We start from the raw sequence: 24141 nt of genomic DNA on the forward strand, positions 1-24141 counted from the left end.
CTACTGCCTTTCTAAGGGGTAATATTTTTAAAAGTGTCTTGGGAGTCAATACTGGAGTTTCACTTTTCCAAGCATTACTACCTCTTTATTCTAAGTCTGGGGCTGGGCTGATTTGTCAATGCACTATTACATTTTTGAAACCCCTAATGCTTTATGATTCCTCCTTCCCTCCCTTTCTCTGCTTTTGGGATTCTACCCATATGTAGGACTGCAGCAATGAGAGATAGAGAACATAGTACAGTTTTGTACCTACCATAAATGATCCTGTTTGGCCTTTCTTGGCCTTTCTGACGCCTTCTGGCGTCTGGGGCTGAGGATGAGGAGGTCATCGTCGCTTTTTTATTTTATGACCCCTCTGATGCTTCTGAAGCGCCGATGACCCGCCGACAGACTAATACTTTTGGTATATTCGGGACCCGAGAGGACAGCCCGGACTACCCATATGTAAGGACTGCATTTGCAGGATGGTGGGAGTATTTTGTGCAGTGCAGATTAGAGCTGTATCATCTGCATACTGAATGATAGAAACATGTTGAGTGGTGGTATGGAGGTCATTTGTAAAAATTGTGAAAAGTAGAGGCCCTAAGATAGACCCCTGTGTGACTCCTGTAGTTATGGGTAGCAGAGGTGAGAGAGAATTTTCCCATTTCACAGCCTGGTATCTGTTAGTTAAGTAGCTGTGGAACCAGATTAGAGTGGATTTAGATAGGTTATAGTGGTATAATTTATTTAACAGGATTTGATGGGATACTGTATCAAATGCTTTGGACATGTGAAGGCCTTTATTTTTGAGTTGGTTTATTGTGTCTGTGAAGCTGAGTAGGGCTGTAGTGGTGCTGTGGGCTGGTCTGAAACCGTGTTGGGTGGGGGGATAGAATATTATCATCTATTAGGTGTTTTAGTACTTGGGTATGAATGCACTTTTCTAAGATTTTGGCCAGGGGGGAGAGTATTGCAATGGTCTATAGTTGTTAGGTTCAGTGGAGGTCCCTCCTTTGTGTATGGGAGTAACATGGGATATTTTCCAGAGTTTGGGCACGTAGTTTTTCGCAATGAATCTGTTTATAAGTGTTGAGATTGGGATTGCAATAGCATCTGATGTAAGTTTTAAGTAGTAGCTAAGGAGTTGGTCAGCTGTGGTTGATGAGGTTTTTAGTTTAGTGAGCATACTTTTAGTGGAGCTGGTGGGTACTGTTTTGAGGGTAAAGCATAAATTAGTATCTATGGTGGGAGGGATGGTGAGGTTGGAATTGTTCTGTGGTACTAGGGATAGAATTGAGTTCACAAAGTGGGAGTTGAATTGAGTTTCAATAGGAAATTTAGTATCGGGGTGGTTGGTTTGGAGGCAGGGTCAGTGTAGCATTTTGGGGGCCCCCTAGGCATGTCCAGTATAAGTATCATCCTGTCAATGCCACCCCTCCTAATAAACCTTTTAGTTTGTGCTGCAAACTTTTAGGAGTAGTACACAGACAGACAGTCCTGTAGCGACAAGCTTTTACATTACAGCAGGTCTAAGTACCACACTTTGTTGCAGCTAAATGCCAATAACTGTAAGTGTCTCTTTGTTAAACAGGTCAACAATGATGCATCACATTAACTCTATGTACAGGTCTAGCAGGTTTGGACTTACATGAAGTGATGACTTGGCCTGTTGTTTCAACACCCCACCCACACCCTCCAGTCCTCTCCTCTGATCCGTCCCGCTTTGGGCTCCCTATACCATGCACATTACGTTTTTCTTCCTTTTCTCACATTTTGCCTTACTCTCAGCTTTTTCAAAAAAAACATAACTTTCTATATGCTCTGAAGTGCATTTTTAAGTTTTATTTCTTTTTACACAACCTTTTCATCCAATAATGGCTTGAACAGAAATTATGATTAATGAAAGAAATTCAGTGCTGCTGTTCAGCTTCAGTTGTCCTTCCATCCTTTCAACAGACCTTTCCTGACCAAGATAGCACAGTAATAACCATTTAGGAAATAACTCAGATAAGCCAGGGCTCAAGAAGCCACCATTTTACAGATGGTCTGCAATGAATTTTAGAGCATTTTCTACAGCATTTTACTCCAGTGGTGGTCTAAACAAAAATCATGAAAAAGAAAAGAATTCCAGTTTTATTTTGTTTCTTTCAAGGAAGACATAAGTTGTGCCCTAGGCTTAATATTCAAAGGTGACATAATTGTAACTCACAATAAATTAGCAAGCCAGTTGCTGTGAGGATACACAGATCCTATCTGGGAATACTGCCTGCCTCCCTAACCCCCACAAAAACAGTCACTGTCTTTGCATCCCTCTGGTGTTAGAGTGGGATGAAAGCAGAGGTTCAAACTGCCTTAGTCATATATTTCAAGTGACTGTTGACATACATATACATAGCATGCTTCTCACCCCAACCCTCAAAGTCAGCCCCATGTATATGTGCCTGATGTGTAATTGTGAGAATGATTTCAGTAATATATTTTAATTTGTTGCTCCTAGATAGTACACCACCCCTACAAGAGCTATAGTAACCTTCTTTTTACACCTATGAGGTCTGTGAGAAAACTAAATAAACAATGACCACACTGTCCTCTGCTTAAACACAAGCTATAATGACTTCATATGCACACCTCTAAAGTTTGACTGTGATGAAAATTAAAGTTGTAATAACCACACAGTCGCCAGCCCCCCAAAACCTACAGCAGCTTTCTATACACACACATTTGAGAAGGGCTGGTTTTAGAATGGGTGTGGTTGAAACCAGAGACTATTATAAGCTTTATCCTAAAAGGGTCATATCTCAGCCCTGTTCAGGTTAAGCATCTCAATCAGAAAATCATTTTTTCTCATTTTCTTCAACCAGCAACAGCTTTTGTGGAGTCCCCAGAGAGTCAAGAATGATTAAGGGAGCCTCCTGTATCCATTTATACAGTCTGTTGAGTGGGGAGGCCACTAAACTCCAAGAAGATCCAAGTGTCTGAATGTTCTGTGATATATTTTATGTCTTACTTTTGAAATATAATTACTTGTTAGGTACATTTTTTTTACTGATATCCAGAAGAATAATGTCTGTGTTCTGGTATTATTGGATGTGTGCACAGATACAAATCCATGATATTTTACACACACACACAACACACACACACACACACACACACACACACACACACACACACACACACACACAACAAACACAAGCCATAGCAGTACTAGTTTTGTACTTATTTCAGCAAATAGCAATATATTGTGCAACACTGGTACTGCCACACCAGTTCAGTGACTGCTGTTTAGCAGTTGTCAAACAGCAGCAGGGGTAAGTCACTTATTTACCTCACTGAGGAGTAATGCATACCTGTCACTGTCCCTGATTTCGCGCACCTTCCCTGATTTTGTTCATACTTTTGCTTTCTCCTTCATAAAAAGTTTGATTTGCTAGTAAACCATTCAGGATTACAGTCAATCAATCCAGAGATCTGAGTTTTACATTTATTGTCCAAAAAATAAGTGTTGATGCAAACGGTGTTATTCTGTTAACTTTTTAAGCAAATTAGTCCTGATTCTGACCCTTTATTCTATTATTTTTGGGACTGGATTGAATTCTTAAGCAAAGAAATTGAGAGTTATAGTATCTGGTGTTTTCTTGTATTTATAAAACTCTCTGAAAGAGAAAATCAGCTCTTCTTAAAATCCAGTACTTGGCACTGAGAAAAGTTCCTCTGGGCTGCTGATCTCTCTAGTGCATACCTTGCTCACGTTCATTACCATCTTCATCCTAAGAGGGTCATATCACAATCCTGTTCAGGTTAAAGAGCTTAATTAGTAAATAAATACATTTCCTCATTTTTCCCCAACCAGCAGCAGCTTTTGTGGGGCCCCCACACAGTCAATAATGATTAAGGAGGGCCCCCTGCAGTCACGAGTACAGCAGGGGCCTAAAGCTGGCTATGTAGTTAGTTTTAGTGGAGAAAATGTCCAACAGCAGAATTTAACTAAGCCAGGGGTACTATGTCAGTGGTAAAATATTTAATGGTATTCTGTTGCCTGTTACTTGATAAAACACTGTTACTACAACCAGAAATATCTTTGAATTTTAAAGGAGATATAAATAAGAGTTATTACCCATGTGGTTTATTAAGTATACAAGAATATTGTACTAGCTTTTGTTGATTTGACAGACATGTTACAAAATATCAGGATAAGATAACTTGCTGTGGTTGGGGGCCCCCAGCAACCGCAGGGTTCGCTGGTGCCTAAAGCAGGCTATGTTTGGGGGTAGCCGTTTGGGTGGGTTTTAGTAACTGGTTTACGCTTTTCCAGAATTTTTGGGGATTGTGTTGGTATTTAGTTTGTAAGGTAGTATAATAGGTTTTTTTGTCCTGCCTAATGCACTTTTTTGCATGGTTGCATAGCTCTCGCTAGTTAGTGAGGCTTTGTATGTCCTTAGTTCTTTGATAGTAGAGCCATGCAGTGTCTCTGGACTTAAGGATTTGTTTGGTTTATTTACTGAGCCAGCAGTTTTAAGAAGCTGTAACCTTAATCTTACGCAGTGGGGCTACACTGTTTAACTGTTGTAGAAATGTTTTGTTGAAGTAGGCTGCAGCCTGGTCAAGTGGGAGGGTTTTTAAAGGGGTCCAGTTACAGTTGTTGAGTAAGGTTTTGAGGACCTCTGGAGAAAAATCTTTTGTGTTTCTTGTCGATCTATAAGTAGTGCTCTTGCCATTGGCTTGTTTTGCTACGTATGATATATATTAGGTTATGGTCACTTAAACTGTTTGGGAGACTGACCATGTGGGGATACAGTGTGGGGTAGTTGGTTGGGGCCCAGTCCAAGATAGATTCCCTTTTAGAAGTTTTATCACATCTAGTAGGAAATTGGACTAGCTGCTGGTAGCCATGTAGATTTATTAGATGACTTGGCGCTTCTGATACACAGGTAAACCAGTCTATGTTGAAATCCCCTGGAATGAGGGTTTCTTGTGCGTATGTAGTAGAGCACCAGGATAAAAAGTCTTCAAGGCTAGCAGATGTATTGCCAGGTTGGATATAGATGGCAATGATTGTGATGGACTTTTTGGGGTTTAATTGGAGTTGTGAGATCACTATGTCCCAGTTATTGGAAGTAGGGTATGAGTTGGGAATGTTAAGTAGTGTTAAGTTGGACTTGAATAGTATGGCAGTTTCACCTCCCTTACATAGGGGTCTGTCTTGCCTAATGATATTGTAGCCATCTGGGAGAATTTCTGAGTCAGATATGTTCTTATTTAGCCAGGTTTCTGTTATAGCAACTATATCTGGAGAGTAGTGTGCTATAGTGGCCTGGAGTTCTGATATTTTATTTTTGATACTTCTAATATTGATATTTAGTATTGAGAGATGGTTTGTTTTGTCATTCTTGAGTGTTTGCCCAGGGAAAAAGATAGTTGGGGTTGTTTGTTTTGTTGTTTGTGCCAAAATGGTTTGTGTTGGACAGGATGAATTTGGGCCTGGGTTGCGGTGGATGTCGCCACTTACTTTGAGCCTGGTACTATGACTGAAACTGTGGTTCAGATGCTTTAGTTTGGAGATTAGCATAAGAAAGTATTGTGTCTTTTTGGTGTTGGATGGTCAGTTGTGGTGTTCTTGAAAAGTTGTGGGGAGATGTTAATATAATGTGAGGAGTCAGTGTGTGGGAGTGCATAGTATAGTGTTGGGCTATTTAGTTTAGTGATATGTGCGGATTGGTAGCATGTGCAGTTGTATAGAATTATGAGAAGGCAACTAAGACTCAGTTGCATGATAGTCATGGCTATGTAAGGAAGAGGTGGTTATATGTGGAGGTGTGGTTAAGAAAAGTAGGGATATATTATATGAGTGGAGGTGTGGTTAGGACAAGTAGGGATGTATTATATATGAGTGGTTATGTGGTGAGGGGTGATGTAATAATGACTTGAATAGATGTGAGTGGTGGAGATGGTGTGAGGTGTGGGTGTGGTAACTCTTGTATAAATTTAGAGGTAGTGGGGGGTGGTGCTGAACCCACCAGGACAAAAAATGGGTAACAAAAAGTAAGTGTTACTTTTCCAAATTGCCAGTTCTGTAGTTGTATTACAGTGAGTGATTGTTATCTTATTCCATACAAGTCATTGCTGTTTTAAAGAACCACAACTAAATAAAATGCAGAAAAGCCACTTGGCGTATAATTATGCTTACTAGAAGTGTGTAACATTGACCTGTCACTGCTGTGGTACCAGAGATTGTCTTTGAATTGCTTAGTAAGTTTTGTCAATTAGTCTTTCACATAGAATATGCCATACTGTTTATAACAGTTTTGAACTGTTTGCTTTTATTGTATTTTTTTTGTCTCAAAACCCCACTCTATTGCGTTGTATCAAATACTTTAAGATATTATGTACCTTTTCTGTATAGGGCAAAAATGGGTGAAGAATGTTACAGTTTGCCTGCTCTTCATGGAAGTAATTGTTTTCACTACTTTTTCTATTAATGATGGTGCACGTTCAGTGGCTGAGCTACCTATTTACTGCAACAGAGCCAGCTGCTTTGAGGAGAGTGGGAAATGGTGTGTCTAAAACTGCAGTCAGATTTGTCTATATTAACAATCAATGCTACATTGCTTCTCATTTGCTGTTTCGCTTCAGGTTGTGGCAGTTTAGTCAGGGAAGCATTTAGCCTGGATTAAACAGACATATTTAGTACCTTATGTTCCTCCCTTTTATTTGTCATGTTTTTTTTCTGTCTGTATATGTCACATTAGAAACTAGTTAGAAGATGCAGTTTAAGTGTATCCTTACAGTTGCAGAAGTTGCAAGCAAGTGTAACCAACACAGTATGTCAATCTGTGTAAACAACTTAACCAGACAATTCTCTTAGTTCACACCTCAGAACATGTGTGCGTACTTAGTGGATCTTTCTTGGATAAAATGAATATCAGTTTTGGTTTTAGGAACCCATCTAGTATTTGTGTTTTTGTACTTTTACTGGTTTGAATGGTAGAACTAGTAACTGGTGTTATGCAATCCCTACTGTTTTTTTACTAGTTTGAAATGTGCAGACAGGTAATGGCAGCTAAATCTTTAAGTGTTATCTTTTTTTCTGTAACTACAATTTTGGTTGCTTTATCTCATTGTTTATACATTACTTTTGTCATAACATAAATTTATGGTAATCTCCTTCAGAAAAGATTAGTGGTATGTTTGCTTTTTTGTTGCAGGTCTATAAATGGACTGGCCAAAATCACGGAAACACAGAGATCAAGGTAGAAATGCATTTTTTTATTTTTTAAAGAAAATTTGATCAGCTTACGTTTTTATTAGTTGTCATGCACTTAATGATCTAGTGTGAAAATATATTAATTTCATTTTTAAATAGGATCATATACCTTGCTATTTTTTTATACTGGTATCCTGCTGACGCAAAAATGTTTTGGTAGTGATAAAAAAATCTAGTATGGAGTAAAATACAAGGTGGAACTTAAAATTTATGCATCTGGAGTATTTCTTTCCGGGCCTCCACTGAAAATTGGCTCGTTCCAAGTCAGACTTTCCCGGTAAACAAATGTTAAATAAATAAAATTTTATGTAAGACATAACATTTTGAGTGTAAGCTCAAGTCCAGTGCATGCTGTCCCTCTGTCTCTGGGATCCCTTTGAAGTTTTAAAGGCAGTAGTTAGCATATGATGATACATTGTTAGAAGTGAACCAGGAAGAATTTGTTTTGTACTTGCTTGTGCCACTCTTGGATAGTCTTTGGAAGTTTGTATTTAAGGTGAATCAGTAATTCCTGTTTTATGATGAAGGGCCTCTATATCATGAAAATGAGACATATAAAATTGGAAGAAAGTATGGCAAAATAATGTACAAGTAATGAAAAACACTGGTCTTGGAAGTTGAGATATGAATTTAAAAATTTAATATTTTGCATTGCTACAGATTTTTTATATAGTGAACAGTTTAATTTAACATTTATCTCTGTTGTTAGACATTTTTTAACCTAAATACAACAATTGTGGGTAAAATACAAGATTCAGTGTAGGAGGTAATTTCAGGTTTTCTAGCATTGCGCCTGACAAAATGTATCTGTCATATGTTTGTAAATCAAAGAAGCCTTTTGTTTTGTTTCATACTGCGAGTTCTCTTCTGCAGTGGTTGGCATTATAGTTACTTGTTTTTACTGTTGGTCTGCTATTATTAAGTGAACTTATGTGGTTTTGTACCTTTCCATTTGTGATGTGTTTGTATAATATGTCACAGTAAATGAAATCCATAAAAACATTAACATTGTCCTTCTGATGTGACAACCCATTAATAATTATATAGTGTAACAATCTGCATTACACATTTTTACATAAAAATATAAAAAAATAGCTATAGGTATTCTATATTTTTAGTGTTAGTCTGTTAGTCTGTAGATATATTTTCTTGTTTCTCCAGAAGTCCACATAGGCATTTTTTTCAGTCCTTAAATTTTGTTTTGCATTGGGTCTGCATTTGAGGTAGTTGCATTTTTGCCTATCTTAATCTTATTTTGAGAGAATTCTAGTTGTTTGTTCATGTAGTAGGTGGGTCTTTTTTCACCTTTGTCTATTTGTAAAAATTTCAGCACTTAGGGACTTGCTTGACCTGTGTCAGTATTTCCTGTACTTGGATTAAATCTTCATATTTTATATTCAGCTATTTTTTTAAGATAGCCATTTAGTATTAAGGGGCAGATTAATATTTTATTCCTAAGAATTAATTTGTTTGAGTTCTGCATGTTTTAATCTCCTCACATATACTTGACTGCTATAATTTTCGTTATACTATAAGTAGCATCTAAGATGCCTTAATTTAGTCTGGAATGCAGCTGCACTCCTTTTAAATGGTGCTAGGTGTTTAATGTCATGCTATTGTTAGGCAGTGTGCATTCGGTCTCCATACGCAAAAGATATGATCATCAAGATATATGTTTTAACTCTTACCCTTATAATTAAGGCCCTTTTTATATTGGACCTAATGTCTTCTCAACCTTCTCAATCCTTACACAAAGCTAACGGTGGAGTGCTTGTGGATCCTGAGTGGTGTGTAGTTGTGCAGTAACTTCTTTGCCAGTGCAAACCATCCTTATACTGGTGTTCCAGGGCAGTGTTTTCACTTATTCCTACTATCCTCCTGTGCATCTATCCATGTCCTTAAATAGCAGTTCTGTGTGCTTTCTTTCCCTGCATTGTAGTTGTAGAGAGTGTGTTGTACTCTAGGAAAAGTAGTTTCTGTCCTCTTATGTTTACTGCTTTCATTTGTACCAAGAAGATGAAGTGTTAGACTTTGTCATCATAATGTGAGGGTGATATGATGGGTCCTCCTGTTCTTCTAGTTCCCTATGGGCATTTCTGTCATGAAGTTCTCATAATGGGAGGTGCCACTAACTGTCATGAGCATCCCTGCACCTCCCATAAGGAAGAGATGAATGCTCAAAACATTTTTTTGCAGCTCCTTGCTGACGGGCTACAGTAGTCTGCCATCCACTCGTATTAATTTCTTATCGCTATGGAAAAAATGTGAGTAGCAGAATCCCAAGGCCTTTGCAGACTTAGTCGTAACGGTCTTCAACCTTAACATGAAGTACACGAAGATGATCTGCATATGGATTACTGCTGCAGTAGCTTTAACTATATGGGTTATATCCTGTATAGCGTAATAACAGACAGACCACTTTCAAAGCTTCAGGGCACCTTCCACTCACCCTAACCATTAGTCATCTTGAGCTGAACTGACTAAAAAGTCAAGTTTGGGTGCTAAGCCCTTCAGAGCTTTCCTGCCAGTGACAGGAATGCACCTCAGCAGATGTTTGAAGATCAACAGTCTGCTAATGCTGTTCCGTTGCTGGACAGACAAGTTCCCTTTGGTGAAAAAAACTTCCACATTACTTTTTTTTTTTTACTTGTTAAAAGTCTCTTTTTGTGGAAAACAAGTACTTTTAAGCTAGGAAAAAGTATTTTGATTGAATGTCTTGTGACTTTTATGTGCATTTAATCAGGAGCATGCTTTTTTTGTGGTAAAAAGGTTGTCTAAAACTGCTACTTTCTGTGGAGAACTCTGTTTATTTTACTTTTTGGGACCGGGGAAAGTGTTTAAAGTGCTTTTTACTATGCTTTTTTTTTCTGGGGAAAACTCTTCTGTTTCACTGACTATTGCTGCTAAGCTTCACTGAGAAACTAGTGCATTTTTTGGCTTAACCATGGGACAAACTACCAGTCCATTGATGAGAACTTTTTCCAGCCACAAAAAGAAAAAGGTTAAACAGCCTTTGCTGCCACAGCAGGCTGGCAATTTGCCTCAGCCACAGGTGGGTGACTCTGCTAAGGCCAAAGCTGGTTCCTCAGACTACTCCTGTTTTGCTTCAGATCCCGCTGGCATTATCTATACTGTCAAGAAAACACTAACAGCCAGCACTCAAGTGGAGGAAATTTCTTTTAATGTACAAAAACAGACCGGTTTCAGCCTATTGAAAAAGGCCTGTGGGCCGAAACCGGTCTGTTTTTGTACATTAAAAGAAATTTCCTCCACTTGAGTGCTGGCTGTTAGTGTTTTCTTGTTTTGCTTTTTGAGCGTGTGCACCTGTTGTCCTTGCAGAGGTCTTGGTTTGGAGAATTATCCATACTGTCGCCATGGGTCAGGGGTTAACCACATCCTCTGCATCTGTTGGGACCTTCTCAGTGAGAATAGGGGAGTCACTCTTTTGACTCCTGGGAGAAGGGCCAGGGAATGTGCCGCTGCTTAGTTAGAATATTGTGCCTATCCCAGGGGAAGCTGTTACTGTCAATACTTGATCTCTTTTTCCATGCTTTCCTGTCAAAAAGATAGAAAAAAACTAGACATTTATCTTCTCATTTACCAATTACTCTGGATAGGAATAATTTATTGCATTAAAATCAAGGTCTTGTACAGGCTCTTGACACTTTACATAAGGTAGTTTCTGGTAAAAGAAAAAGGGATTCTTTTTTCCATGAAGAGGTTCAAGAAATGGAACCCATATGGAATCTGAAAGGGATTGTGAAAGGATAGATGAATTTTTTTTCTTCCCAGGTTCCTTATTCAGATTCCAAAGATAGTAGGGTACCTGATTCTCCCTATGAGGGCTTCCCTTTTTTTCTGACACCATTTCCAGTATGAACCAGTATTTTCAGTGGGAGAATAGTGAAAGTTCGCAGTACCTAATAAAATATGATTAAAACTGAAATTTCCAGAATCTTCATCCATTCCTCCAGTTCTTTCAGCCTTGGGGGATGTTTTTGTCACATCCTGTGTTTTTTGAGAGTTAGCCTAGTGCCCCTTAGAAAAGCAGATGGATTGTATAAAGTTCCTCAAGCTTTCAAGTTTTTATACACCAATCCCAAACCTGACCTAGTAGCTATAGCTTTAGTAAATCCTGATGCTGCCAAACATTTTAATTCCAATCTTTATCCTTCTGATAAGGATGGGAAAGCTTTTGATAACTTTGGGGGGGGGGGTTATGCTTCTGCAACTTTGATTTTTGGAATTCTAAACCGTTGGGCTCATATGTTGAAGTTTATCCTAATTGTGAAAATCTGAAGAATGTTATGGCATTAGTTTACTGTTGTGAGGAAAAGTCTACATTGTGTGATTTAGTTTCTCCAATATCTCAAGTCAGTATTCATTCTTTAAAATGTGTTTTTGTCTCTGTAGATGCTACTTCCAGGGCAGCTGTCACTGGAAATGTTGTAAGGAGGTTTGCTTGGACACATTCTCTGAACCTCTCATAAACTTTTAAAAATGGAAATTTGAATTCTACCTTGGATAGAGATTTGGTTTTGGACCCTCTGTTGCAGAGATTATCAAAAAGGCTGCTAAGAAAAGTAAGCTGATTCAAGGAATCCATCAGGATTTTCAGTCCTATGTCTGTATAAGTTCTCCAAGGGATTCTCTGCTCCATCACCTAACTTTGGCAAAAAAAAAAAAAAAACATTCTCAGCAGAATGCTGTAAGGCAGACATTTAAGAAACAATTGAAGGGAGGTTCCAGAAAGAAAAAAGGAAGCCTGAGAACAACGGACAGTCAAATAACTCAGATTGACTATGTAATAGACCTTGCCCCCCCCCAATCTCTTTCATTCTAGCAGTGTTTTATCCCTTCCATAAAGTTTGTATGCCCATTTCTGTCTTTGGCAACAAATGTTTTCAGAAAAAAACTGGGTCATAAATGTGATCTATCTAGGATACAAATGGCAGTGAGAGGAAATTCCTCCTTTCCAGGGGAAGGGGATTCCTCCTCATCTGCCACACTAAACTCCTCTTTACATCATATGGTGTCTGAATGGGTAATAAAAGTTATTCTTCCCCCCAGGAGAAGGATTGTACTCAAGAATATTCACGTGATAGTTCAATAAAGGTGTTTAAAAAAAATAATAATATTTTGGTGCTAAAGAAAGAAATTCTTGGAGACCAGTTTGTGATAGCACCCAAGTTCAAAATGCTTTCACTTCATAACCTTTTATCCCTTTTTCCTCTTATGAGTTTTCTAGTAATTTCAGATTCAAAACATGCATATCATTACATTCATTTTAATCCAGACTTCAAGCATTTCTTAAGGTTTTGTGTATCTGTATCACATTACCAGTTCTGCGCCATACCCTTTGGACTGTCCACTGCACCAAGAGTGTTCATAAAATGTCTAGGTACTGCCATAGGCCAGTGCAGGCTGCAAAGTATCCATACTTCTCCCTTCTTTGGAACCGGCCAGGGTCAATTACCACAGTCCTTCTCACTGACTGGATTTCCTCACACAAGATCAGGGGTGTTTGATATATCCCAGCCCAAGACAACTAAAACTGACTGCCTAGGTTATAAGGTCTTAATACCTTTAACACACTTGTTTTCTGAGGATGTGCTGCAGGTATTGTTGGAGGCAAGAAAGACTGCTACCAGAAAGACAAATATAAGTACCCATTCAGGGCTAGTTTTTCTCTGGTTTTACAGTATTTGTGTGAGTTACTATCCTATGACCTATTCCACTCTTCTATCAAGGTTCATTTTTCAGCTATTTCAGCATGGTCTGCTCATGGATCTGCCACTTTCATTTCCGTTTCATATGAAAATGTTTTTGAAAGGAGCTTTACATAAGAAGAATCCCAGAAAAATGGTAACTTCTTGGGAATCTTAATTTTGTGTTTGAGAAGCTAATATTTGGTCCATGTGAACCAGCTCATCTGGTTGCTTAAGGTTCTTAACATGGCAAACAGTTTTGGTGACTGCTCTGATCTCTTCTAGAAGGGTATGTGTGTTGCAAGCTCTTATGGTAAGTCAACCTTCTCATCTTCCACAAAGTTTCTTTATGAACTAATTCTTCTTTTATTCTGAAATTGGTATCCGAGTTTACCTTAAGCCAGCCTGTTCATTTCCCTGTTTTCTTTCCAGAAAACAAAAATGAGAGGAAAAGGTACTTCATACATTGGATGTCCACAGAACAACTTTGGTATTATCTTGAAAGAACAAAACCTTTCAGAATTTCTGATCAGTTATTAATTTTTTGTGAAGGTACAACCTGTGTCAAAGCAGATTATTTCCAAATGATAGTGTCAGGATATCACCTTTTGTAAGCAGCAGCTTAGTCCCCTGTTCAAACTTTTACAAAGCAATATAAACTAAGCTCATTCTCTAGGTCTAGGGCAAGCAAGGGTGCTGGAACCACAGGGTGAAGGTTGGTGGGGGAGGGCGAAGAGTCCCCCCCCATACTTTAAATGAAATCATGGGCTTGCCCTCGGCTCCTGGCTGAGCTGTATTATTTAAAAAAGACAGATGTGAACAATTGTCCCTTTAGAGGAGGGAGACAGAAATCCTTACTTTACTGTGTGCATGCACGTCTTTGTGCATGTATATGGGTGTGTGTGTGCACGTGCCTCAGTGAATGTGTGTGGGTGCATGTATGTGATTGTACGCGAGTGTATGCAAGCAAATGTAAAAAAATGAACAAGCATAGGAATTTGTCTAGTTCCAACCTCACCACTACAAGAGTTGAGGGAAAAAAAAACAGAGAAACTAGTGGTCTTAAAACTTTGTTGATGAGCTCAGTCACAATAATTCCCAAAAGGTCATGAAAACCAGGTAGTGTTCCAAAGCAACAAGCCTTTATTTCATCATAGACAAGCGATCCTCAGTAACAAAAATCCGAAATATTTTACAATGTTAAGCATATTAGCTTTTAGACACTTAGAAGTATGTGTGGAAAATATACATATTTAATTTTAAACCAGCCTATTCAAGGCAAAAATTATAAACGGGGCTGTAAAAAGTACATTTTAGAACAGCAAGTACCCACCTCCATACACTGCTACTGATTAGGTCAAACTAAATCCTAGTTAAGGAAAACACTGCGTATCTATTTCCAACCCACATTCCCAAATCAGATATTAAGAAAAGCATAACATATACATAAAAGACTGACTTTTAACTAAAATCAACTGACTAGTGCAATAAAGCCTTTATCAGGTCTGTGATAAATAAAATCATATACATAGGGTAGGTGTAGGTAAGTAAAAAGAGTTAACTAAACTGATACATGAAAAAACACATAGCTATCTGATCATAAACATTATCTAACTAGAACACTATAAAATAAATATATATCTATCTAATCATATTTAATATGTATTAGTGTGTATAAAAACTAAGTTATTTATAGCTCAGAAAATATTATTTAGAAAAAAATTATTTTTAATTTAATTTACAGCTCTGAAAGAAAAGTCCGTGCTTTGCAGTTAAAAAAAAAAAACTGTTGTGACAGTTTTCATGTTTACAGCCTCAAAACATGTTTGTTCAATGAAAACCAGTAGAGAAACCACACAAAAACTAGTAATGTATAAAAGTGTGCATATGTGTGCATCAGTGTGCTAAATGAGGGGACTTATACCAATACTTCATGGTAATACTGGCATGAAAAAAATGTGTGTTTTGAATTTATCGTTTAAATCTCTGGTATGTAGCAAGAGTGTACTAAATCTAATCAAAACAGAATTGAGGTTAAAGTAACTAAATATATATACATTTATTCACATATTACACAACATTTTTTTATTTTTAGTGCATAAAAATATTTGCTCAAAGCCCCTCCTCCCAAAAAAAAAATTTACAGATTGTGTGGCAGCTTACTTAAATTCAACACACACTTAATAAATCAACAATATTGGAGTCCTGGTTTTCTGAATGCATTTAATTTCAACTGTCAGTATAATTCTTTTTTCATCAAAATACCATTGATGTCCCCTTCAAGCTCATCTATCTCCACACAGTCCAGCATGTCAAATTTAAAACTAGAATGTCTGGAGTGTTCTAATAAGTGTTTGGATAAGACGTACTTCTGGAATTTGTCTGATGTCAGAAAAATGACCTGAGATCCTCCTTTACAGTTTATTCATAATCTTACCCACATAAAATGCAGGGCAGTCGTTACACATGGCCATCAATACCACTTTTTTACTATTGCAGTTACCACCTGCTTAAGTTTTCACCATCTTTTTAAGATAGGGGCATTCAAATGAGTCATGCCCCATCAAATACTCCCAGAAGGTGCAGTTAGGTGGCCTACAGATTTTAGTACTCATGTCATCCTGGTGTTACTTATTTTTCTTTTTCTTTTCCATATAGTTATGTATGCTTCTTTTTACATACAAAAGTAAGGTGTTCTACTAAAAGCCTTACAAGCTGCTGATTGGCAGTGAGGATGGCCCATTTCTCCTTAATAATGGCTTTAATTGTATTGAAATGACAGGTGTAAGTTAGAATGGAACTGTCCTTACTTTTCTCTTCTTTTGGGTTAGGGTGGCCTCATTGCATAATTCTATCAAAAGGCCTATTCCATATAGGATCATTGCTAATTTTATAATCTCCAATGGGATCCAGGATCTTATGTATCATGTTTGATTCATATACTTTGGTTAAGAAATCATTTTCAAGATCATTCATATTTTTGAAAAAAAAAAGGCCAAATCTGTGGTAATGAGTGCTAATCTGTAGTCTTGTGATTTTATTACAATGTGCTTAGATTTTACCCCATGCAAACTGTCTCTGTGAAGTAAGTAGTTCACTCTTGTCTGTTTCCTGTATAAGTTATTAATTAATTTTCCTTTGTCTTTATCAATACTAGCAGTCATATCAAGGAACTGCACTGTCTCCGGGCTGATGGAAGTGGTGCATTTCTGGAGGGAGGTGGAGTTACTGATGTAATGGATATTACTGAGTGAGTTTAGATTTCTTGCTTTGCCAGACTATGAATACATCATCAATAAAGGAAAGGCAGCTGGGCATAAATCTCCGGTACTCACTTTGCAATAGGAATTTCTCCTCCCACTTGCCTAAGGCTACATTGGCCACGCTAGGAGCCATAGCCGCTCCCATGGTCATCTCCCTCATCCGTTTGTAAGCCTGGCCATTGAAGCTGAAAAAACTGTAACTCAACACAAAGTTTGTTAGCTTTTCCAAGCATTCAGTTTGCCCTTGTGTAGTATTGTTATTTCTGCTATAAGCCTCCGTAGCTACTTCAGTACAGTACATGTGTGATAACACTGTGTATGGGGCTTCAACATCAACAGTTATCAATGTGCTTTGTACATTCACATACACTTCTTTTATTTTTTTAAAAAATCAAGTGAATCTAAAATAAAAGATTAGTTCTTTTCAGCAAAAGACTGTAGAATAAAGTCCAAGTATATGACGTTGACATCTGATATGGAAACTCCACTTGCAGTAACAGGTCTGTAAGGTGGCTCTTAACTATTCTTATGGGGTTTGGAAATCTTGAAAAAGCAAGGTAACTTGGGGTGAGGAGTGCTCAGGCAAGTGCTGAAGACATGCACATACTTAAGATAGTCAAATCACCTCACATGTTTCCAGAAATCTTGAATAGGAGTTTGTCAGCTGATGTGAAAAATCAGTGATTCTGACCTGTAAGTTTCTCACCAAAAGATGCAGTCCCAGAGAAGATGCAGTGTTTAACCTTCTTAGAAACCGGGGCCACTGTCTAAGGGAGGCTTATCATGTTCACAATTGGAGGCACCACCACAAAGACCATGTGATGGGCCAGAAGGCCTTCTGTAGAGCTCTCACTGGGGAAAGCACAGAGTCTTCAGGAAGCCCTCCTCCTAGATGCAGTATCCTTGCAATCTTTCTAAACTTGGACATCTACAGGGGATTCTGCATGCCTTCTTCATCCAGATCAATTGGGAAGGGCTTAAGTGGAGAACACCTTATCCAAACACTCATTACAACACCCCAGACATTCTGGTTTTAAACTTATCCTTTTGGACTATGTGGAGATGAATGATCTTGAAGGGGATGCCAGTGGTGTTTTGGAGAAAAAAGAATTGTGCTGGCTGTTGAAATTAAATGCAGTCATATAAATGACTTTAGTTGTCACAGACCTGATGAAGGCCTTATTGCATTAGTTAGCTGAAAGTGATTTTAGTTAAAAGTCAGTCTTTTGTGTCCTAGTGACATCCAGGTAACCTCAGATACTGAAATCAAGTTAGATTATATTGAAAAAGAACTGCGCAAACTGCTTCCAGATAAAGCACAGGGAGGAGATGGAATTAGTAATAATCACCTGAGAACACTTCAGCAAGAACTCGTAGTACCATTATATCTACTATTTACCAGGCCTTATAAATATAGGAAGATTTATCAAGATTGGTCACATGCACTTATTAAACCTGTCTTTAAGGGAGAGGGGAGTAGGACAAATCCAGAGTCATATAGACCCTTAAGTTTACTTTCATGTTGTGGAAAAATAATGGAGAAGGTAATATTGGATAAGTTATTGTCAGAATTGGATAGGATAGGATAGAATAGGATAGGAACTGAAACCATATACCAGCATCCATATGTTGAAAACAGATCTATTACCACCTGTAACATGATGTTCTGTAACAATATAATAACAGCTATGAATGAAAAATTGTGCTGTGATGTAATTTATATAGATTTATCTTCAGCATTTGACAGGGTCATACACAAAACACTGATCAATAAATTAGAACAACTAGGTATCAATGTACTCTTGATAAAATGGATAACTGCATGGCTTACAAATAGGACATGGCAAGTATTGTACAGCAATTGGACAGATGAAATTTTTTGTTACAGTCAGGGTGTCCCACAGGGCTCTGTCATAGGCCCTTACTTGTTTAGATTTTATCTTTCAGACCTAACATTTTCATCTGAGGTGTTCTACAGTCTATATGCAGATGACCTGAGATTGGGTAAACTGACTGCATGTGTTACAGATAAGGCATATCTGCAAAAGAACTTGATTAAATTGACCATTTGGGCACAGGAGAGCAATATGCTAATACATCCTACACTAAGCATATGAGATTTGGGAGACATAAATTGAAAGGTGAATATTTAACACAGCACACAGTGAATTGAAACTGTAGATTTATTTAAGGACCTGGGTATAGGAATAGATCCAGCTTTAGAATTTTCTAATAGTATCAACCAATTGGTTAATGCTAGTTATAGAACTATAGGTTAAATAAAAAAGATTTACAGAGTCTAGGAAATCATAAATGATGAAGTCATTGTTTGTTAGTTACGTTAGACCCAAACTTCAGTATGGGATACCAATTTGGAAACCTTATAAGAAACGAGCATGAGTAAACTGGAAAAGAGTACAACAGAAATATACCAAGGGCATCCATGGATATGAAAATTAAGATCTGATGTTGTAAATCTTTGTTCATTAATTACTAGTAGGACCTTGGTCTGTCCTCGGAACGGATATGGCCGCTTCCAAGCTCGCGCCAGCCAAAAACTCTTAGCTAAGACCTACCCATAATGCCCCTCTCCTAGTTACTCCAGATCTCGTTTGCCACGTTCCTAGTCAGACGTGCTAGCCATCTCTCTCAAAGCTAAGTAGAAAATTATTATTTTTAAGACCGTTTCTCTTCAAAATTATTTTTTAGTCAAGTTAGCCTTTTCTTACTGTCGCCTATAACCTAATCCTTTTCCCTACCCTTTACCTTGGTAATTTAATTTCTACCACTATTGGTACTGTCCCTCTCTCCTGCCTTTGACAGGCCCTTCCTTACCACTTGTGGTATTTTCTAAATACCAGCATTGGTATTCTCTCCCTTTTTCTCTCCCTTATTTTGTTTTCTCAATAGGATATTCATGTTGCCTCAGTATGTCAGACAAAGCTAAGTTGGGGTTTAAACAGTGTGACAAGTGTGGGCATAAGATGCCTAACTTGGATACAAATGCTCGTTGTGTCTACTGTTTGGGCGTGGATCATATTAAAGCTGACTGTGACATTTGTGCTAGTTTTAGTAATCGTACACTAGCAGAACGTAAAAATAAACTTATTTTAAAAGGTTTACTCGAGACACCTTTTTTGGAGACTCTATCAGGGTCAGAGGTCTCACCCCCTCCAAAGACCAAAAACATAAGGAAAAACGGAGTCACTCAGTTCCTGCAACCGAGTCGGCACCGTGTTTCGCCAGCACCCTCTGCGCAAACCTCTTTGGCACCAGGCTCTGTGTCCTCTCCCTCGGTGCCGTCCATGATATTCACCTCTATTTCGGTTCCAACCTCGGCACCACTGACTTCGGTGCCGTCCTTGGATCCGACATTGGCTCCAATGACTGTACCTGCTTTGGCACTATCCCCGGCCATGGTGCCGACAGTTTCTTCGGCTCCATCGGCTCCAAAACTCGAATACCTGCCAAGGACAAGATACTCTCCAACTTACGACCCTTTTTTGGGGCAGAGGTTTAGCCCCTTTATAGAAAGACCTGATTCATCTTCAGCAGCCTCCTTTAGATCCACTAGGAGTTTTTCTGAATTAGATCTAGTGTGGGTTGTGGACCAGTTTCTGGCAGCTAGGGATTGCCCATTCCAGCTAGACATTCCATCCCTCTTGGCTCAGAATCTTTTACTACATCTTCCCCTCTTTATCATCCTCCAGCCTCTACCTAGATCCCAGAGATCTTGGTACAGATGTCCACTGCGGTGCATATTGTCTCAGCTCTGACAGCAGTGTTTCCCCTGTCTGCACTGACCACCCTTGCTGCATCGGCTCCGGTGGAGCCGATGCTCTCTCAGAGCAGTGCTTTGACCATCCGTACCCTGGTACCTAGCCTGGAGCCTATTTTCTCGCTGGTGCCATCTATTCCATGGCTCTGACAGCTTCTAGTTTTCTCGAAGCTCCTCACCTGGAGGTGGGATCCTCAGGGTGGGGTGTGACCCGGTTATGAGGTTGTCCCTCCTGGTTCCAGGTTCCCATCCCTCCTTGGGTAGGCCTGCTGTCCAGGTGATGGAGAGGGTCCTTCACTCTGAAGGCTCACAGTCAGCACCAATGACATCAGTATCAGAACCCCCCCCCCATTATGCACCTCTCCCAACCCTCTATTTCGGGACCCCGGGCACGGGAGTCACAAGATCCCCCTTTGAAGGGAAGCCCTTCTCCAGAGTCCTCCTCAGAAGATCCCACTGGGGAGCCACACTGGAAGAAATGGTGCAAGAGGAAGCACCTTGATTCCCCGGAGGAATCTATCACTGAAGACATGATTGTGATGAGGGGGAAGGGTCCCCACGGTCTCCCCCAGATGACGTCTCATTCGGAGACATTCTCAAAATCCTCAAGCAGTGGGGAGACTGGAAGTCCTCTAACCCTTCTTTTGAGGAATCGGTGTTCTTGCAGGCCTTCCGTGGCTGGCCATCTACTTCCTGGGTGACCCCACCAGCAGATGACCTTGTTAAACTCATTGTGAAGCATGCCTGGAAGGCCCCGGACAACATAGAACCTGTTCCCCAGAGGCCAGACTAAATTTTATCTACACCTGAAGACCAGACCCACTGGTCCAGGCAGTTGACAGTTGATTCTATGGTCGTGGTGGTGGCCACCAAGAGGGAACTGGCAGAAGATGGTTCCACTGTCCATCCTCCAAACAGGGAGTCCTGGACCATGGGCAGACTAGGGAAGCAGACCTATGCTTCAGCGACTTTCGCCATTCGGTCGCTGAACTATCTGGCACACTTTATTCACCTTCAAAGAGACCTAATTTCCAAAATGTCTTCCTGTTTGGTGGGGGTACTCCCTGATGAGGTGCGTGATACTGTCGCCTCACAGCTAGCTACCCTTGAATCCATCTTGAACTCCTCAATGCGTTTGACATCTCACACCACTGAAGGGGCAGCTTGAGCTGCCGCATCAGGCATTGTCATGAGACGTAATACTTGGATGTGATTGTGTGACTTCGCAGACCCCTTTAAATCTTCCTTTGTCAAAGCACCTGTCGATGAATCTGCACTTTTTGGACCCAAAGTACGAGACACACTTGCACGTAGTGAGAAAGACGGAAAGACCATGTCTGCTGTGGGCATACGCTTTTCCAACCCCCAGAGGTCCTATTGCAGGAACCGGAAGGGAGGAAAAATGTGATTCAAGAAATCCCAAGGATCTTTTCGTGACACTCATGGTGAACAATCCCCCTGGGGTAGAGGGGGCAACTCATATGAAAGACACCCGTTTCGGGGTAGAGGAGGTCCGTGTAATCAGGATGCTAGAGATTCTTTCTCCGGTAGACCCTACCAGCGCTCCTGAGCAGCGGCCTGATTGCTTTCCTGTGGAAGCAGTCGGGGTTCATTTTTCTCTGCATCTACCAGCCTGGCATCTTATTACTACTGATGTTTGGGTGCAGAGAATAATATCCAGAGGCTACCAAATACCGTTCGATTTATCTCCCAGACCTGTCAAATGAATCCCCGATGTATCACCCAATCAGTGGGAATTAGCAGCCTTAGAAATAGAAAAGCTGCTAAGAAAAAGAGTCATCCAACCAGTCCCACCAGACCAGACAGGATCTGTGTTTTACTCGAGGTTCTTTTTAGATGATTGGCTCCTTACCGCTCTGACCAGGAATCTCCTAGTCCACAGCCTCTCGTACACTCAAGGTCTCGCTCTCCGCTTGGGGATTACAATCAACAACAAATCTCAAATGTCCCAATGAAGACACTGGAATTTATTGGAGCGATCTTCGACACAACATCCTGTAAATCTTCTCTCCCCCTCACAGGCTTTCGAAAATAAGACACCAAATCCAAGACTTTCTTCCTCATACCTATGTACCAGCACGTCTTGTACTGCAACTCTTAGTCCCCATGGTGGCTGCCATTATGTTAGTACCAATGGCGAGACTGCACATGAGAATCCTGCAGTGGCTCCTTTCCGTACAATGGTTGTTCGTAACTCAGTCGACCACATGATACGTTTTACAAACCGTTGCAAGGAAGAAAGGCTGTGGTGGATGAAGCCACAAACGAATCTTTGGTGTCGACCATTCTGTCTTCCCCAGCCCACAGACAGTGACCACAGGAGCTTCCCTGTTAGGGTGGGGGGGGGGCATTTCCAGGGAAAGACTGTCCAAGGCACCTGTTCCCCCATGGAGGCCAATTTGCATATAAATGTCCTGGTACTGAGGGCAGTTTTCTTAGCGTTGCAAACATTCCATGCATCCCTACCCTCTGGGACCATTGCAGTTCATTCAGATGACATGTCAGTCATCTGGTATATCAACAAGCAAGGCAGAACCAGGTCTTACCCCCTGTGTCAGGAAGCCATGAGGATTTGGCACTGGGCTTTCTTATAGCAACGCACATTCCCGGGAGTTCCAACCTTATTGCGGACAATCTGAGCAGGAACATCCTGATGCCTCACGAGTGGTCCCACAACCCTGTAACAGCGGATCAGATTTTCCAATGCTGGGGTAAGCCTTGCTGCGACCTGTTTGCTTCCCCCCTAAACTATAAATGCAGAAGCTATTTTGCCCTGATCCCCCCTCAGGGGGAACCCCCGAGGGATGCTGTAATGCACGATTGGCCCCCAGGTCTCCTGTATGCCTTTCCCCCATTTCCCCTCATTCCAAAATTTCTCCAGAAAGCTCAGAGGTTGAGAAGCAAAGTGATCCTCATTGCCCCCTACTGGCCCCGTTTCTATAGCCTCATCTGATTCACAGCCCGTGGATCCTGGATTATTCCCGAGACCTGTTATCTCATCCTCTGAGACTGATTCATCCGAACCTGCACAGTCTCAAGCTCACAGCTTGGTTCCTCCACTTGCCAGGCTGCCTGACATCCCATCTCCTGTTCATGAAATTCTTCTGGCTTCACACAAACCTTCCACCAGGAAAGTTTATTCTAGTAAATGGACTTGGGTTCTCTATTTGGGCCAAAGATCAGAACTTTTTTCCCTTTTCGTATGCCTGTTCAAAAGATCCTGCACTACCTGACTACTCTTTGACATGCAGGAGCCTCAACATCGACGATCACTGTACATTTAGCAGATATCGACAGTTTTCATAATGGACTTGATAATTCTTCAATTATGTCACACCGCCTATGCAAAACCTTTTTGAAAGGAGTATTACATGTTAAACCTCCAGTCAAGCCTCGCTTAGAACCCTGGGACTTGACTTTGGTACTTCAGTCTCTCACAGGTCCTCCTTTTGAGCCCTTTGATTAATGTGATTTAAAATGTTTGTCATGGAAAACCTAACTTCTAGTAGCACGTACCTCAGCGAGAAGAGTATCTGAGCTTGCAGGCCTTGGAGTGTCAAGAGACCTTACTTGATCTTCCACACGGATAGGGTGTCCCTTCGTACTGACCCTTCTTTCTTGCCCAAGGTCATGTCTGTTTTTTCCATTAACCAATCTATTGACCTGCTGGTTTTCTTCCCTCAGCATTCTAATAGAGGGAAGTACCTTTTGCACACCCTTGATGTGCATCAGCAGCTTCGTTGTTATTTGGGCAGGACTAAATCTTTCAGGAAAACAGACCAATTGTTTGTGGCCTTTGCAGGACCCAGATTGGGTAAACCTGTTTCCAAAGTGACTTTATCCTCCTGGCTTAAAAATGTCATTACCTCTATCTACCAACAGAATAAGCTATCCTTACCTTCCAGAATAAAGGCTGGAGCCGCGGTGGTACAGCGGTAGCGTTGTTGCCTCACAGCAAGAGGTTCTCCTGTTCGATTCTCGGCTGGAGTGCCTTCTGTGTGGAGTCTGCATGTCCTCCCCGCGGTCAGAGGCACAGCAAAATGATAGGGAGTGGCCTCCGAAAGACATGCGTGAATGGACGTGCCTTCACTGAAGGTTGGGCATTGGGCTGGCAACTCGGCACCA

The 24141-nt window shown here is 40.3% G+C and overlaps 1 protein-coding gene across 2 annotated transcripts in view; it reads left to right on the top strand.

The window, feature by feature from the left end:
• CBWD3 (COBW domain containing 3) overlaps positions 1–24141 on the top strand; it is a 950215-nt gene that overhangs the window by 686971 nt on the left and 239103 nt on the right. For both annotated transcript variants that reach the window (XM_044064329.1, XM_044064328.1), the window contains one exon: positions 7188–7232. In XM_044064329.1, coding sequence (XP_043920264.1) covers positions 7188–7232 — 45 coding nt within the window. The remainder of the gene's footprint in view (positions 1–7187; positions 7233–24141) is intronic.

Source organism: Protopterus annectens, chromosome 2.part2 (assembly GCF_019279795.1).
Source record: "Protopterus annectens isolate FY-2018-M chromosome 2.part2, PAN1.0, whole genome shotgun sequence".
Lineage (NCBI taxonomy): Eukaryota > Metazoa > Chordata > Ceratodontiformes > Protopteridae > Protopterus > Protopterus annectens.